Below are 18,483 nucleotides of genomic sequence, written 5' to 3'. Positions count from 1 at the left end.
CTGGGTGATCTTTATGTGCATAGCGTGCAATATGGTTTTCCTTTTCTTGACAGTTGACAGAAACAACTTATCACCTTTGTAGTTTGCATGTCGAAGTGTAGTTGTTTTTTTCATGATGGTAAATTGAATTGAATTTGAAGCAACAGCCATCAGTGAAAAAATAGAAAAAATAAAGGGGAGAGAGAAAAGAAACAGACGAAAAACAACAAAATTCATCTCTCTCTCTCTCTCTCTCTCTCTCTCTCTCTCTGTTACACAAGAATAGTGTATGTAGGTTATGTGTGTGTCAAGATTTTTTTTTTCATGATGGTAAATCAAACAAGTAACAGCCATCAATGAAAAAAAATAATAAAGGGGTGAGAGAGACCAGAAAGAGGTGAAAAACAACAAAAGTCACTCACACACGAGAATATGTGGCGTGTGTATGTATTTATGCTCATGAATGTAGTTACAAAGATTGATTAATAACAATAATAATAATAGATACTTTACAGCACACTATCCAGAAATCTGATCTAGGTGCTTTACAAAAACTTTTGTTAACATAACACATTACATCAATGTTAAATACATACCAAAATGTGACTTACACACACACTGCATACATACATTTTAACATACATGTGTACATAACAGCTACCCTCAACACATACACACACATAGGCGTGCGCACGCACGCACGCACGCACACACGCACACACACACACACACACACCATTCATATACATGCATGTAGTTATGTACGCATACATGTGCATACACACATCATCAAGCACAACTAACGCAAAGGAAGTGAACTTGCCACAACTGAACTTATTGCTGAGGGAAAAGGTGAGTTTTGAGATGAGATTTAAAAGATGCATGTGAATCAGAATGATGGAGGTTATCAGGGAGCTTGTTCCACGTCTTTGGCGATTGAAAAGAAAACCATCTGTGTCCATAGTCTTACTTCTGACGTGAGTTACCCTGAGAAGTCGAGTTTCAGAGGAAGAACGGAGCTGGCAAGACGGGAATATAGATAATGGAGTTCAGAAAGATACTTGGGGCCAGATCCATTGACTGCAGAAAAGGTCAGAGTGGATAGCTTATAGTCTATTCGACCAGAAACGGGCAACCAGGTGAAGACTGAAGAAGAGAAGAAACATAGATTTAGAAGCTCTGCAAATGAGTCTGGCAGCATTAATCTGAATTCGTTGGAGTCTGTCTAACAGATATTTGGGAAGGCCGGCCAAAAGAGTTGCAGTAATCCAATCTTGAGACAACTAGAGCGCATACAAGTGTCTTGGTTGCATCGATTGAGAGATAGTGGCAGATAGAACTGATTCTACGCAGTTCCAAATAGGCAACTTTACAGATATTCGAAATGTACTGTTGGAAGGAAAGAGACTGGTCTAGGATTACACCAAGACTGCGAACAGAAGGAGAAAGTGAAACGGGTGTGCTACTGATCAGAACAGAGTCAGGGAAAGGATGGATGTTGACGAAACTTCTTTGGACAGGCTATCATAAATTCAGTCTTATCATCATTTAGTTGCAGCTTATTGAGAATCATCCAGTCCTTTAGGAATAAAGCATGTCAACAATTTTTTTCCAACAAAAACACACATAAAAATTTCAGAGATATTATAAGCTTTTCAGTTGAATAATGAAAACAAATGGCACCACAGCCAAATCGATGACATGAGGATCATCCCAGAGAAAGTTTGGTAAATTCATCAGAACTTTGACTTAACATGGGACAGTTGTTACTCAACTGCATTGTCATTATTGTCATGTATATAAATACAGACCTGCTATCCTACTTGCATATTGATTCAGACCCACCAACAAGTTAAAGGCAGCTATGGAATGGGAATGTCGACATGTCTTAAAGAAAGATTTTTTATTGATGACCTGAGATTTTATCAGTTCATCTGATTTTGTCTCCTATTGGTCGTATCAAACATTAATAGTGTTAATCATATTAGATTGTAGACAGCACTGATCTTATGTTAACACCATTGCTGTATCAGTGTTTAACCTTTTCACTGCCAGGGACGTAAGATTTAAGTGATATTACCTATTTGCCAAAGGGGAGGGGGTGTGGGGGGTTATATATATTTTCCAAAAATTATGTGGGCTTACTGGATAGAGACTCATAAAAGTGATATTTTCTGAAAGGTAACTAAATAAAGAATACAAAATAGTGATGTTTTCCAATTTAGTATTTTTCCAAAGACATACACTTGTTTTGAAATAAGTGTTTCAGTCAGATTTTCAACTTGTTAATTATGAATATTAGTCTTGTTATATATTTCTGGACAAATGGATTAAAACTGTACCACAAATTATGCTACAACCACAATAAAATAAAGTAAAAAGATAATATATATATGATTCAGTGTGACTGTTCTAAGTGATAACAACGTAGATGTGATTATCCAACCCCTTCAGTCAGTTATCTAAAAATAAAATCATCATGCCCATCAGTTAAGTCAGACCCAAGAACTGTTTCATTCCAAACACACTGGTATCTTTCTATGCTGATAGTCTGGAGTTTTTCTGCCTGGCAGAATTTGCCTTATCTGTTGGAATGTCTGCTATGCTACAAGTTGGCTTCCACAACAAAGTTCTGATTTCTACGATTAGAAAAAGTCAATGCAGTCTGTGTTATGTGGGTCTTTTTTTCACTTCACTGTCACCAGTCATCTCAATTAAAAAATAATTAAAAAATTCATAAATAAAACAAACAAAATTCTGTTCAATCTACACCCGATAAGTACATAAATATATTATTTTTTATGCACTCAAGGCCTTACCAGTACGTTGGGTTATGCTGAAACTGGGGGAACAACTATTGAACTATGCAAACTGATCATCCCAAATATGTGGACTGTTTTAAGAGAAGATACGTGGGCTCTTTTATGAGAAATGTTAAAGAATTATTAAGGATTGGATTTCATCTGGAGTGAAAATATTTTAGATTATGTTGAACATAGATAAAATGACAAATTTCTTATACTGTTGTAGTTCAGAACACAGAGTAAGCATTATACACAAACATTTCTTATCAAATCTATTCTCTGCAGTATAATTGATAATGCACCTTTGAATGATTAGACCAAAAGTAGTCATACTTTGTTTACAACAACTTTTAAACACAGCACTCTCAATTTTTTTACATCAATTAATCAAATTAGAAAGCAACGTTAATTCTGAAGACACAGACACCCATCCTTTGCAAAATATTACACTCACAAAGTACACTGGCACAGCACAATCCCTTATGTTTCCACACTTGACACTGCGCCTGGGTCATGCTGAAATATAATCTGTGAACACTCTGCATCACTGGGAATGAAGACTGTCTGCCCCTCAGACACAGTGCCTGCAGAGTCTATAAATGTGTCGTAGCTAACATTCATTGCAATGTTGGCAATTTCATAATTCACAGAGCTGTCATTGTCATCAGTGGCAATAACAAACTGACCACTTTCCAGCACAGATTGCAGTTGCTCAGAGCTGAGACCTGTATTCACAATCAAACTGACTGAATCTGACATGGGGTGATTGTCCCCTTTCTCAACATATTCCTTGTCCTCCACATCCTTCATAGCAAGGCTCTTAGAAGAGGGAATGTTTTTTGTGCTGCATGTGGCACGATGAATAGTGGCTTCATCCATGCCATGAATTTTACTAAGATGGCGCTGCAGGTGGTGTTTATGGCGAAAGACATAGCTGCACAAATCACAGACGAAGCGGCCAGGTGTTGTATGTGCACGGTAGTGAGCTCGGCACATCACTTCACTTTTGAATCTCCATGTACACCCAGGGTAGCTGCATGGAAAGGGTCGTGATTTATCATGCACCTGCTTGTGCTTCTTCAAAGTAGCACGATCATTATATGCTGATCCACAAACTTCACAGATTACACTATTATCATTATGTAGCTGGCGATGGGTGTGAATGAGAGCATTGATGGAGGAGGTGAAGTCACACTGACTGCACTTATACACTTTTGTCTGGTGTGTCTGACGATGGGCTGCCAGGTAGGCTTTGGTCTTGAAAGCTTTGCCACAGTCGTCACACAGAAACTTCTTCTCTGCTTTGTGGATCATCTGGTGTTTCCGCAAGTACCTCAGACGTACAAACTCCTGTCAAAGTCACAAAGCATATAAAACATTTATTTCAAGCCAAGATAAAAAAAAAAACAAGATCTTCTGAAGTTAAGAAAGGAAATACTACTTCCATTTTTTGTTGTTGCCCCATCATCCACACCTTTTTTACCTTTTTGTCCCGTGACCCACTGGGTCGTGGGGGGGACACAAGGGATGCAGCAGACGTCACTCTCCTCCAGCCTGGTCTGCTCTCAGCCTCTGACGCCAACTCTGGCATCTTCAGATGAGTCCAGGTCTTGGCGTCATCAGTCCAGCTTCTCCTTGGTCTTCCCCTCTTTCTTCCGCCCTCAATGGTGCCCTGCAGGATGGTCTTACACAGGGTGTTGTGGCGGGTCATGTGGCCAAACCAGGCCAGCTTCCTCCTTTTGATGGTGGCCAGGAGGGGTTCTTGATGTCCAGCAAAGGCTTTGACTTTGCTCCGGACAGTCGTTGGTCTTGTGATGTGGAGCAGCTTTCGGTAGCATTTCATCTCAAATGCTTGGATCCTCTTCTCAAGCTCAGCTGACAGTGTCCAGCTTTCACATCCATACAGGAGAATGGCGAGCAGTAAGGATCTGTACAGTTTGAGTTTGATGGCAAGGGAAATGCTCCTGCTCCTCCTGATCTTGTCCAGTTTTGTCATCACTGATGTTGCTGCTGCGAGGCGGATCTTCACTTCTGTGTTCGACCTGCTGTGTTGCTCCGAAGTACTTGAAGACTTCTACCTCTTCAAGTTCCTGACCATTTCACATTATTAAATTCTGAGACATTACTCCAATGCCATTCATTACTCCATACACAGCGATACCCTGACTCATCCCAGTCCCAGTGCCAGTAGTCCACATGGAACTCAATTTACAGCCATGGAGCCACATACCAGTGGAGATCCTAAACTGCTGCTGATTCACTATGGTAGTGTTTAGTAGATCCACTATCTGTTTTGATTTGACATCATATATTAGCTCCCAACTGATGACATTAGGGTAAAATCATCTAATCCCGACCACTTTTTCGTTGATCTAAACCCAAACGATCTACACAGTCACTTTCTTACCTACTCAAGTGTTGATAGGAGCAAGCTATGAGATAGTCCCACATTGATACATGCGTCTGATAGCTATGACTCATATTTTTATTTACAGGGTTTTTGTTATGGTTTTTAAGGCAACCAATTCCATAATGTGAGACAAAAATACTAACACAAATTGTCTGCATTTCTAAGATAATAAATGGTAAGAATAAAAACTAACTTACTAAAGAAACTCGTCAACAGATCTGAATAATTCAATAGGTCTCACCCATTACCAAATGGGTGTCATCCATTACCACTGATCCAAAACTGGGCAGGGATGGACTAGTATGGAATATACATGCCAGTGACTGGATGCCCAAAATCATTTTCTATTAGTGTATATCTTAAAACTTACAGATTCTGGTGTCATTATACTGAATCTTACCAATACTCACCTTGCCACATTTGTTACATGGATGGTAACCTGGAAGATCTTGTCTTTCAACTCCACGAATGCGATGACCATTAACCTGTTTGCGTTGCTGTGCCAACATTGACAGGTAATCTGACATTTTCATCACCTGAAAAGCAACATACTGATCAGTGTATGTATAATCTATATCTCATGAACATAATGAACAGTGGGATATGCCTGACTGATGCAACATTTTCTGTGAAATAAAACGAAAACATCGATATATATATTTTTTTTTTAATCATTCTAGTCTATTATATAGTCTAAACACTGCTAGATTTTATTTTGAAAGAATCCAATCTTTTATTATACTTTGTATCCTAGATCAGACACCAAAAAAAGACGTTGTCGTACAAGGAGACTGGAATGCCAAAGTGGAAGAGGATGCTTGCAAGGACTGGAAAGAAACATGCGGACGCCACTGCAATAAAGAGTCCAACGAAAGAGGACTGAGGCTCCTGGAGTTCGCCAGTTACAACGACCTCAAACTGATGAACACGTTTGGTCCACAAAAGGCATCCAGGAGATGGACATGGCACAGCCCAGGAGGTGAACACCACAACCAGATAGACTATATCATGGTTAAACGACGCTTCCAGTCAAGTGTGAACATCGCCAAAACACGGAGTTTTCCAGGGGCCGATATTGGGAGTGACCATGACCTTGTGATGATGACCCTCAGGCTACATCTGAAGAAGATCAGAAAGCAAGGCCACACAAGGATCAATTTTGACCTTGAAAAGCTGAAGGACCCACAGATAGCAGAAGCCTTCCAAGCAATGATAGGCGGAAAGTTCGCCCCACTCACTGTCGTTGACGCAGACGGCTCAGACATGGACATGGGCATGTTGATCGACACATTCAACACAGCTGTGATGGAAACAGCCAAGGAGATCCTGGGAAAACACCACTCAACCAAGAAGCCCTGGATCACATCTGACATCCTGGATCTGTGTGACAAGCGGAGAGAGCTGAAAAACAAAAAAGGCGAGACAGAAGGAGCGAAGAAGTACAGAGTAGTCAACCAACAAATCAAGAAAAGCATGACAAAGGCAAAAGAGAACTGGATTAAAGAGCATTTTGAAGAGGTGGACTGAATACTGCTCCAAGCTGTACGGTCACAGAGCCATGGGAGACCCAGAGGTACTGAACGTCCCTCCAACAACCAACAACGACAACCACCCCATCCTTCGGGAAGAAGTGGAAGCAGCTGTAAAATCGCTCAAAAAGGGGAAGTCAGTAGGAGTGGATAATATCCCAGCAGAGCTGGTCCAAGCAGGGGGAGAAGCAATGATCACAGCCCTCACAACCATCTGCAACAAGATCTGGCAGACAGGGGAGTGGCCAACACCGTGGACCCAGTCACTGATCATCACCCTCCCCAAGAAAGGCAATCTACAACAGTGCCAGAACTACCGCACGATCAGCCTAATAAGCCATCCCAGCAAAGTCATGCTAAAGATCCTGCTAAATAGATTGAAGCCACAAGCGGAGAAGATCATCGCAGAGGAACAAGCAGGTTTCAGACCAGGGCGCAGTACAACAGAGCAAATCTTCAACCTCAGGATACTGTGCGAGAGGTACCTCCAACATCAGCAAGACCTCTACCACGTCTTCGTGGATTTCAAGAAGGCGTTTGACCGAGTATGGCATGCAGCTTTATGGGCCACCATGAGGTTGTATAACATCAATGCCAACCTGACCCGAGTGATACAGAACCTCTACGACAAAGCCACCAGTGCAGTCTACTTCAACAGTAACATAGGGGACTGGTTCAGAACCACAGTCGGAGTGAGGCAAGGCTGTTTGCTCTCACCAACTCTCTTCAACATCTTCCTGGAAAGAATCATGACTGATGCACTTGAAGACCACAAAGGAACAGTCAACATCGGAGGCAGAGCAGTCACCAACTTACGTTTCGCCGACGATATTGATGGCCTAGCAGGAAAAGAAGAGGAGCTAGCTAGCTTAGTAGACCACCTTGATAAAACCTCTAGAGCCTATGGCATGCAGATGAGTGCAGAGAAGACCAAACTGATGACCAACAACACCAATGGCATCAGCATTGACATAAGAGTGGATGGCCAGAAGCTAGAAACTGTCCACAGCTTTAAATACCTGGGAGCAATTGTGACAGATGAGGGATCCAAACCCGAAGTACTCTCCAGGATTGCACAGGTGACAGCAGCGCTCACAAAACTGAGGTACATCTGGAACGACCGGAACATTGCACTCGGCTCAAAGATCAGACTGATGCGTACCCTAGTGACATCAATACTCTTGTATGCATGTGAATCGTGGACCTTAACAGCTGAAATAGAAAAGAGAATACAGTCCACTGAGATGAGATGGCTTTCGAAGACTCCTGGGCATCTCCTACAAAGATCATATCACGAACGAAGAAGTTCGAAACAGAATCAGGCAAGTCATTGGGCCCTATGAAGACCTGTTGACCTTGGTCAAGAGACGCAAGCTCAAATGGTATGGCCATGTCATGAGATCATCAGGACTTGCCAAGACACATGGCACAGTGCAAGGAGGGAGAAGGAGAGGCAGACAGAGGAAAAGATGGGAGGACAACATCCCAGAATGGACGGGCTTGAGGTTGAGTGATACAATCAGGAGGTCAGAAAACCGAGAGGATTGGAGGATGCTGGTTGCCAGATCACCTGTGGCGCCCCAAAGGTCCACAAGACTACGGGATAGGTGAAGGTGAAGGTGATAATGTAACAGCCTTCTTCACAAGGTGAAGCGTAACAGCAAATTTCACAATACTTGTTTTCATAAAAAGACTTGCACCCCACAAATTTTGTTTGAGTGTCCAATTATCCTCTCCATTTTATTACACTGCCCTGCACATCCCAAAACCCACATTCAAAGCTAGACAGGTTTGTCTTCAGAAATCCCAATGCTAGTAGTTCACAGGGATCTGTCAATCACTCAATGTCAGGCTGTCTTTAGGCCACACACCAGAGAAGTCTGTGCACTGCTACACGGTGTTGGTGCTACTGAAACAATCTGATGGCATTACTTTAAATATCCAGGACACCAGCTAACAAGCATCCCACTGACAACCGTTACTCAGTCAAGGAGCTAAACTGAGTGACCATCCAGTCAGAGAGGAGATCACCACCACTTTCTGCCAGCAACAATACTCGCATATCTGCTGACACCAAAAGACAGACAGCATGAAAGTGGTGGAAAAATCTAAGCTAAGGTCACTGACACTGCATAATAAATCATTTGGTAAAGAAAAAAGCCCACCTTTTTGGAAGTTTAATTCCTCACTTCTTTGTTATAAAAGAAAATGCTGCTAACCATTGTGATAAAGTATTGACGATATTCCAAATATATTATTGATATTGAGTTAAATATATTGGACAAAACACATTTTTTTAATTTTCTGTCAATGAAAATAAGATTGAAAATGATAGCATATACTACAATGAAAAAGAAGAAAAGAACAGAAAATGAAGAAAGACTGGTAAAAGAAATAGAACTAACTGACAGAATACAAAATAAAACTGATAGTGATATTGAGGTATTAGAAGTACTTAGAAGCTTATGGCTCTGACAAAAGTATGCAGATGGGTAGAAACATTTCATTAAAAAAATATCAAGTCTTAACTGTTAAAGGTCAGAGTGTAAAATGGTTTAAATCAGAAAAAGGATGTAGGCAGGGAGATCCTATATTACCTTGCCTGTTTCTTTTGTGAGTGGAGATCTTTGCAACAAGAGTAGATGCAATGATAAAAAGAATTTGTATTTATAATGCAGAGTAAGAGTAGATGCAATGATAAAAAGAATTTGTATTTATAATGTAGAACACAAAATTTCCCAATCTGCTGATGACACACAATTCATAGCTAAGGTGGATAAGACATCTTTTCAAAAATCTATCCAGTTAATTGACAACTAAAACTTAATACAGAAAAGACACAAGCAGTTTGGCTTGGAAGTATATTCTTATTCTTACTGCTTAAAGGGTAGCTGACCGCACAGGGCCATATCAGGACTGTCAAACCATACAAATGCTTAACTGCATCAACACAAAACTGTCGCATTTACAACAACAACAAAAACCCACTTAGACAACCCACAAAACACAGTACATAATAATAATATTTATATAGTGCTGAATCTTGTGCACAGACAAATCACAGCACTTTAACACCAGTCATTCACACGCATGCATAACTCTAAAACTGGAGAAAATGAAGACAAGGAAGAGGCAGGGAAGGCACGGGTGTTCAGTGCTGGCACTTTAGTTGGCCCTGTGAAAGTTCGTGAACCCAGGAAGTAGGGCATGGATATAAATAAACGCGGCTGACAAACCGGCTGCGCCAGCGGCACTCGCTGTACGCTTGTTCGGCGGTAAATCTGCTTTGTTTCTTTCGCGCATCATCTCCTCGGATGGATCAGAAATAACGACTAAAGAAGTGGTTTTCTAAAAAGAACACAAAATAAGCTTTCCATTGACTCCAAACACAATATGTTTTCTTACATAGCGGTTGTTGCGGCAACGGCTGAAACATAAATGAAAAAAGAGAAGAGAAGGATAAGCAGAAACATGATCGCAAAAATCGTTAAGTTTAAATCCCTCTCTAAGAAAACAGGCGTTTAGCACAATAACATCGTAAATACACACAGAACATATAGCATGCCTGCATGCAGATTAGTTTACCTTTTGAGTTGTGCGATTTTTCTTGGCAACACAACAAACGTTTAAATGAACACACTGTAGCATGGTGAGAGTGAGCAGCAGAGGGATGGAGAGCAGGGTGAGTGTCTGTCGGCTTATGGCACTGCCGTGCCCTTCATTCCACGAGAAAGACGAAGATTTTTAAGGTAAAAAAAAAAAAAAAATGAAACGATGATGTTGATAAAATAATGAAATTTTGTAAATCAAATCAAACTGCACTCCAATAATATAACCAGGAATAGCAATAATTTAACTTTCTGTAATCGCTGCAGGAAATGTGTGGATGCTGTGAAAAGGTGGGAAAAGTGGGGCGGGGCTGCAGGGCCGAGTGAAACAAAGAAGGCAGTGTCCCAGTTTGGCGCGCGGGGCCAGAAATACCGCGGCGAATGTGCCGGTCAGTGCAGAGTGCGGTGGGAAAGTCTGGCATTAAAAAATGTTTGACCCAAGACGCTAGACGCTGCTCGGCCAACTAAAGAGCCGGATTTTGTGCTCGGCTGAGCAGCCGTGAAGGGAGTTTATCTTGGGAAGAGGTGGGTTTTAAGGCCAGACTTGAAAGAGCTGAGTGCGGAGACCCAATGAAGTGAAAGAGGAAGTTCATTCCAATTGCACGGTCCCGAGACAGAGAAAGAACGGCGGCCAACAGTGGAGTGTTTGAATCTGGGTATGCACAAGCAGAGTGGATCCGAAGCCAATCGTTGAGAGCGAGATGGAGTGTATAGGTGAAGGCAGCCACAAAAATAGGAAGGGACAGATTTGTGAATACATGTATTTATAACACAGAGTGCTGATCTTCTACTTTATTCTGTCAATCTGTGTGAGACAGGAAGCCAATGGAGATGTTGCAAAAGAGGAGTGATGTGCTCAGATCGTCAGTGACGAGTCAGGCAGCAGAGTTTTGTATGCTCTGAAGGGAGTGAATGGATGAAGCAGGCAAACCAGACAATAGAGAGTTACAGTAGTTGAGGCGAGAGAAAATGAGAGAAACAAATTGTCTAGATGTTGTGTCGATGGACAGATATTTCCAAATGAAATTGATGCGCCGCAATTGACAGGAGCAGGATTGACATGTCTGACTGATAATTTTTTGCATGGACAGTCTGTTGTCAAGGACAATGCCGAGGTTCCTGACTGAACTGGAAAGATGTGTAGGTCGAAACCTGCACACAAGCATAGCAGATTTTTTCTGTAGCTATTGAGATAATGATCATGAGAAAACCTACGAAAGCTGGTATTTGATTCCGTCCAAAGGTGATTATCATTAACATTATCATTATCGCATCCACCCTGTACAGAGCGGAAGTGATCAACGTCAAAATGCCAAGGAATTTTGTTTGCAATTCTGGCATTTAAGTCTCCACATATGATAAACTGTGCATCAATATTACATTCTAAAATATCTAGTAAGGTACGCTCCAGCATAGAAATACCATCCGCAAATTCACTGTTAGTATAAAATGGGCTGTCAGTAGGGTTCAGGTATACGCAAATCATGAAAACATCTGTATCAGTTCCAAACAGTTCGATGGCCAACTGTAGTATTATTGTACTGTTATATGGTGTTGACACTTTTCTAACAAATTTCATCAATTCATTCCTGACGAGAACAATCACTCCTCCACTGTTTCTTCCCTGCTTTGAAAATTTTTGAGCTGGTGCAATAAGAGGGGTGTGGGAAGGGAATGTTGTTGAACAAAAGCTATGCATAAACGTTTCAGTGAAACAAATAAAGTCATAATCCGAAACATAGGACAGGAAAGAAGGATCATTTAGTTTGGAGGCGAGACCTTCCACGTTCCATGCCAGTAAAGTCAGCTCACCTGAGGACTGATTTACACGGTCACTGACTACATCAGGGTCACGTCATTTCTTTTTCTTCCCAGCTTTGGAGTCCAACTGCTTTTTAGAGCACGAAGGGGTCACCCAGTCTGTCAGAAGTCTTGCCTGAGTATTACGTGTCTGTCTGTCTGAGTGAGTTTGCTGTGAGTTGCTGTTTGTTGGTGTCCGTGCAGCGCCGCTCTGCTTTCCTCGCACAGACATTATGGGAGGACTGCTGCTACTTCGGTGCGCTGGGGAATCCCCTGTTCTCTTCGCCGTGCTTTTAGGTGCAGGCGTACTTTTCTGGTGCGTTCGTCCTTTTCCACTGTCATCGCATCTTGAGCAAAAGAGGAGTGATGTGCTCAGATCGTCAGTGACGAGTCAGGCAGCAGAGTTTTGTATGCTCTGAAGGGAGTGAATGGATGAAGCAGGCAAACCAGACAATAGAGAGTTACAGTAGTTGAGGCGAGAGAGAATGAGAGAAACAAATTGTCTAGATGTTGTGTGGATGGACAGATATTTCCAAATGAAACTGATACGCCGCAATTGACAGGAGCAGGACTGACATGTCTGACTGATAATTTTTTGCATGGACAGTGTGTTGTCAAGGACAACGCCGAGATTCCTGACTGAACTGGAAAGACACAGTATCCCAACCGTTTAGCTCCTTATGGCAAATAAGACTTGGCCATGCTGAGGACGCCAGCCCTTCCACTTAATTTAAAACAAAAAATCGTAAAAAAGAAAATAACAATACTTCAAAGCCAAACAAAAAAATACATAAAAAAGGTCATATAGGCATTATTTAGGTATTGTGACATATGATATGTATGACAAATGTTGTGTTATATGCTATGTTTTCTGCGTGTGTCTGTACATATTTCAGTGTTTGGCTGGATGTCTGTGCAGGATTATGGATGTAAATTTTTCATTTTAGTGTTTAATGCACGTTTTATTCATCGGTTTTTATATTATAGAGCATGACTGAGCATATTTTACATGGAAAGGCGCTCTGTAAATTGGATTCATACCATCATTATAGCTTTTTCTAATTTTCAGAAGATAAAATCAGCACTATAATTACTAAGCCAAGCCAAAACATGACCCAATTCTTTCTTAATCATTCCATTAATGATAAGAAACTCAAGTCTTACCTGCTGACCATGTATCTTCTCAGAGTTGCAGACTGCAATGCACTGATGGATATCCAGGTTATCAGAATGTGTGTCCCTCATGTGTTTCACCAGTGCACGTCGCCAGAAGGTCTTGTACTGGCAGTGAAAACACCTGAAGCTCTGTTTGTTGTAGCTCACTGATTTCCTTTTGACATGATTTGTTAACAGTACAAAGAAAAAATCAAGCCCTGGCTCTTCCAGGGATCCTGACTCCATGGTAGCGGAAGACAACTGGATTTGTTGTTGCAAGGGAAGGGATGACTGATTCTCTGAAGTCGATATGTCATCTTTTCTAGTGGCAACTGCCTCAGTTACTTCGCCTTCCTCTATACAGACTTCTTGCTCTGTGACTGGTTGAGTCTCTGAATAGTTCTGAAGTGGCTGTAAAAGATGTAAATGATTTTCTGGTATTTGTGAGGAGTTCTTCAAAGTAATGGACTGACACTGCATAGAGTGCGACTGGTTCTGCAAGCCATCTGCATGATTTTGTAATGAATGAGGCTGAAATGTATGTGGACTGACATGATTAACTTGTTCCATCAAGTGACCAAAATCACCATCTCCGCAAGTTCCTACTACTTCTGTGGCAGAGTTAGGTGAACATGCAACTGAACAGTCAGCATGTATGACAGCATCTGAAAGGCCACTTGTGCCACACTGTCTGAAATCTCCTTCACTAATCTTTTCCACAATATGATGCATCATTGCCTGACCAAGATAACTTTGAGGATCAGAAGAATCACAGGGAGCAGCTTCCTTCACTTCACTTGTCGGTATGGAAAGTTTTTCAGGGCTGATTTTTTTACCAGAAAGTTCTTTTCTCTGTTGGAGATTTCGCTTTACAGAACTGCATTTCAGCTCAGGAATGTTATGTTTGCGACACAAGTGTTCCCGAAGAGATGTTTGTCGTGAAAATGCCATTCCACATAATGGGCAGCCAGCCGGTTTACCCATGTCCACATCTGCAAAATAAGAAAAAATAACAATGATATGAAAGTAACTGTCACCTTATCGACTTGTCTATGTCATGGTCATTACAATTTACACAGATCAGCATTAACAACTCTTTTTCAAGTATCATTCAATCTCAACTGGGTGTGACCAGTCTCTGGAAGTCATCTGTATGCATGTTCACCCTTCCTTTTGATTCTTGTATAACCTCTCCATGTACCTCTGTAGCAGAAGCCACCATGGGGTGGGGACTGTCTTCAATGCCATCGTCTTCATAGGGAAAGATATATAACTGGTGTTCTCAGCAAAGTCTTTCTTTGTATTCTGTCCATAGTTGCATAAAAAGATAAGTCCTGTTTGATGTAGACCTACAAAACTGGTGACACACGCTGATGGAAGAATATTGAACATCCTGAACAGTCTATGATTTTCAACTACCATCCTAACTGCTATAATGTGCAGCATTTTTCTTCCACTTCCTATGAGAGTACACCCCATTTTAAGGTATTTTTTAAGACTTCCTTGAATCACTAAAAAAGATAATGCTAAAGGCAATTATCTCGGAAATGTTCCCACTTTGGTTTTGCCATTCCTACAAGTGTGATTGTTACTCTTGATTGTATAACACTGATTTTTCACACAAAATACACACGCACACATACAAGCACGAAACAATCTCATACACGCCTGCGCACGTAACACATGCACACAACAGCAACATTAATAAAACAACACAAAACTATGAAAACAATAACAAAACAACTGTCATGGTAATGCCTGGTGTCATAATATGCCACAAACATAACATTGCCTACATGTACTGTTGATGGTGCAGTTGAATTTTTGCATATACTGCAGGACAACAATGAATATGTGCAGTGAGGGTCTGCACATATTGTCGCTGGCAACATGTGCAGAGGCGACAATATATGCCACAACACATGCATGCAGCACAGGCACATACTTGTGCATACATTAGTCACCCGCCCCAGCTATAGGAACACGTGCAGTTACGTGATGTCTGCCACGATCCCCGTGCTGAGCAGAACATCCCGTGTGGCGGCCTGTCTTTCAAGTCATTCCCCATCTCCCCTCCACGAACGCAAATGACGTAGATGGCGGGACTTCGGAACGTAAACTAGGGAAAATTTATGCTAATGCGAACTTTGATCCATGCCGGCTAACATGCCGAGAGCTGTATTGTCCTGTCTCCCCAATCTCTTTGTGACGTAAATGGGTGAACTTGTCATCATAGAATGTGTATAGACAAGTGGGTTTAATTGTAGCGAATCAGATCAATCTGCTGAATTGGACGAATTGGGATCAATCAGTGAATCTGTCAGTCATTCACATAGCGTCACTAGGACAAGCAAAGATTGGTTATTTTAGTTCAGCTAGTTGGGGGAGTGAGTGTTGTAGCTTGCATAAGTATACACAGTATGTTGTGGGAAGGGATAAAACCAGTCAGCACACTCAGTTCTTAGCGGTCTCCCAGAAGAACTGACTGACACAGGGTGACTGACTGATCAGTGATGTGAGGAGCAAGGAAATCCCTGTTGGGCTGTGAGTACATGACTTGTAATGGTTTTATGTTATGTTGATAACTTAGTTGTGTTGGGAAACTATGTTTGAGTCGGTGAACAGCCAGTTTAAGTTGATCTTGTGGTTTGTGGAAAGAAAAGGGGTTAATGTGTGAAAGCTATCCACTGAGGGAAGTATTGGCCTATATCTTTTGAGTCCCCCCCCCCCCCCCTTCTATTTTGTTACAGATATTTTGTTCTGTATTTTTGATGTATTACCTACTTGTTTTGTATATTGTAGGTGGTGTTGGTTCAGTGTGAACTGAACAGATCTATAGGATAACACATTGTCAGTGTGTGTTGAGGGTTTTTCATGTGTGTGTGCACATGGGGGTAACAGCAAGTGTTGTGGAACACATGTTTGATTTGTTGGTAGTTGTGGTAACATGTGTAGGAGTTGTGCTTTGTGTCAGTGGTTTACTTTGTTCAGACAAAGTGGGAAGGAACATTGTAATGTGATTAGTGAGTTGGCAAACTATGAGAGCATTGAGGGTCAGTGCTATGTTGTTGCACATTGCTGTTTACCAGAGATATGTTGGAAGTAATAATTTCCTTACATGTACTTGTGTTGGTGGTGTACCTTGTGAAGACAAAGAGATTTGTTTGGTAATGGTAACACACAGTTTAATTGAATGATGGGTACCATGAGTTGGAACACAGGGTTGTATTGGTCAGTGATATGTTTTGTACACAGTATGGTAATTGGTATGCCACTGCTGGTGGCAGGTAAGCTTGATGAAGCTTGTATTTCCTCACATAGATCTATGTGTGAGAGGAGTGCATACTGGTGGACATGTGATAAAAGGTGTTGAGAGGGTATAGGCTTTTTATGTCAGTGATGTCCAGATATTTGAGATTTTATCTGACCTGGGTTTTGGTTGTGTGTTTGTGTTCCAGGTGTGCTGCTTATAGGTGCTGCTTATAGGTGCTGCTTTAGGTGTAGGATGATCTTTTTACTGTGCGCTGCTTGTAGGAAGTACTTGAAGTAGGCAGTGTGTGCTGCCTCAGTGTGTGTTGCTTTTTCTAAGTAGGGTGAACTGCTTAGTGTGTGTGCTGATTTCCCATGTATATTGTAAAAGTAAACACTCTATAAAAACCACTCCATGTGGCCCTGCTATTGATGTGAGGAGAGAGTGAGTGAGTGCATGATTAGTTGATCCCATATCCCCCCTGTCTTTTCCCCTCTCTCTTCTATCAGAATCGAACCAACACACTCTCTAAAACAACACTTTTTACACAAAGAAAGTCAGCATGAGACAGTGACAGCAACTGTGGAGAATCATGGTGAAGTATGGATGCCCCAGTAAGTTCATTGCAGTCATGTGCCAGTTCCATGACAGCATGATGGCCTGTGTAAAGGACAATGGAGATGCATCTGAACTGTTCCCTGTGTGCAATGGCATGAAGTAAGGCTGTGTCCTTGCCCCAACCCTGTTCAGCCTTACATTATCAGCCATGCTGACTGACGCCTTCAGTGAAAATGATGTAAGGATACCGCACAAATGGTAAACTGTTTAACCTCAGGAGGCTCCAAGCAAGAACCAGGGTCACAACAGATACCATCAGAGACTTCCTGTTCGCAGATGACTGTGCCCTCAATGCTGCCTCAGAAGCTCACATGCAACACAGTGTTGACAAGTTCTCTGATGCCTGTGACAACTACAGTCTCACCATCAGTACCAGTAAGACTGAAGTAATGAAAAAAAATAAATAAATAAAAATAATGAAAAAAATTTGAAAAAAAGAAAAAAAAGACTGAAGTAATGCATCAGCCAGCTCTAGAAAGGCCCTAAATTGAACCCAACATTACCACCAAGGGTCAATGACTGAAAGCAGTTGACAGGTTCACCTATCTTAGCAGCACGCTGTCCAGAAACGCCACTATCAATGAAGAGGTGAACTCGAGAATCGTGGAAACCAGCGCCACTTTCGGCCAGTTGCACAACAATGTGTGGAATAGAAGAGGCATCAGCTTTGGAAAAACTAAGCTGAAAGTGTACAGGGCTATTGAACTCCTTACCCTGCTGTATGCCTGTGAGACCTGGACAGTTCACCAACGCCATGCCAAGAAACTGAACCACTTTCACAAAACCTGCCTCAGGAAGCTCCTTGGGATCAAAGGGCAAGACAGTGGTTCCCAGACACCAAGGTCCTCTCCTGTTCTAGTCTGCCTGGCATTCACACCATCCTCATACAGTCACAACTTCGCTGGGCAGAACATGTAGCTCGCATGCCAGACCATCAGCTGCCAAAGAAACTCTTCTATGGTGAGGTACAACAGGGCAAGCGCTCCCTGAAAAAACGCTTCAAGGACACACTGAAGTCATCCCTGAAGGCCTTCAACATCAACCCAGACACATGGGAGCTTGCAGCTGTGGACAGGTCTGCATGGCACTCTGCCATTTTCAAAGGTGCCTTGACCTGCAAAGCCACCAGGATAGCTGTTGCTGAGCAGCAGAGACAGGTGTGGAAATCCCGAGCCTTGGAACCCCCAACTGCCACCACCATCCCCTGTCCACACTACCAGAGAACCTTCAGGGCGTGGATTGGACTAACCAGCCATCTGCGCAAACACCGACCCCAACAACCCCAGCCCCAGAAGAACTAAGATGGTCCTCATCATGCTGACGGATGAAC

The 18,483-nt window shown here is 42.0% G+C and overlaps 1 protein-coding gene across 2 annotated transcripts in view; it reads right to left on the bottom strand.

Moving 5' to 3' along the window:
* Positions 1–2,053: 2,053 nt before the first annotated feature.
* LOC143286057 (uncharacterized) overlaps positions 2,054–18,483 on the bottom strand; it is a 36,345-nt gene continuing 19,915 nt past the window's right edge. For both annotated transcript variants that reach the window (XM_076593601.1, XM_076593602.1), the window contains exons 3-5: positions 13,295–14,277; positions 5,604–5,729; positions 2,054–4,133 (exon numbers count right to left, since the gene is read on the bottom strand). In XM_076593601.1, coding sequence (XP_076449716.1) covers positions 3,264–4,133; positions 5,604–5,729; positions 13,295–14,277 — 1,979 coding nt within the window. In that variant the 3' untranslated portion in view covers positions 2,054–3,263. The remainder of the gene's footprint in view (positions 4,134–5,603; positions 5,730–13,294; positions 14,278–18,483) is intronic.

This window comes from Babylonia areolata, chromosome 9 (assembly GCF_041734735.1).
Source record: "Babylonia areolata isolate BAREFJ2019XMU chromosome 9, ASM4173473v1, whole genome shotgun sequence".
NCBI classification, from domain to species: domain Eukaryota; kingdom Metazoa; phylum Mollusca; class Gastropoda; order Neogastropoda; family Buccinidae; genus Babylonia; species Babylonia areolata.
This window is presented reverse-complemented; position numbering and strand designations above follow the sequence as displayed.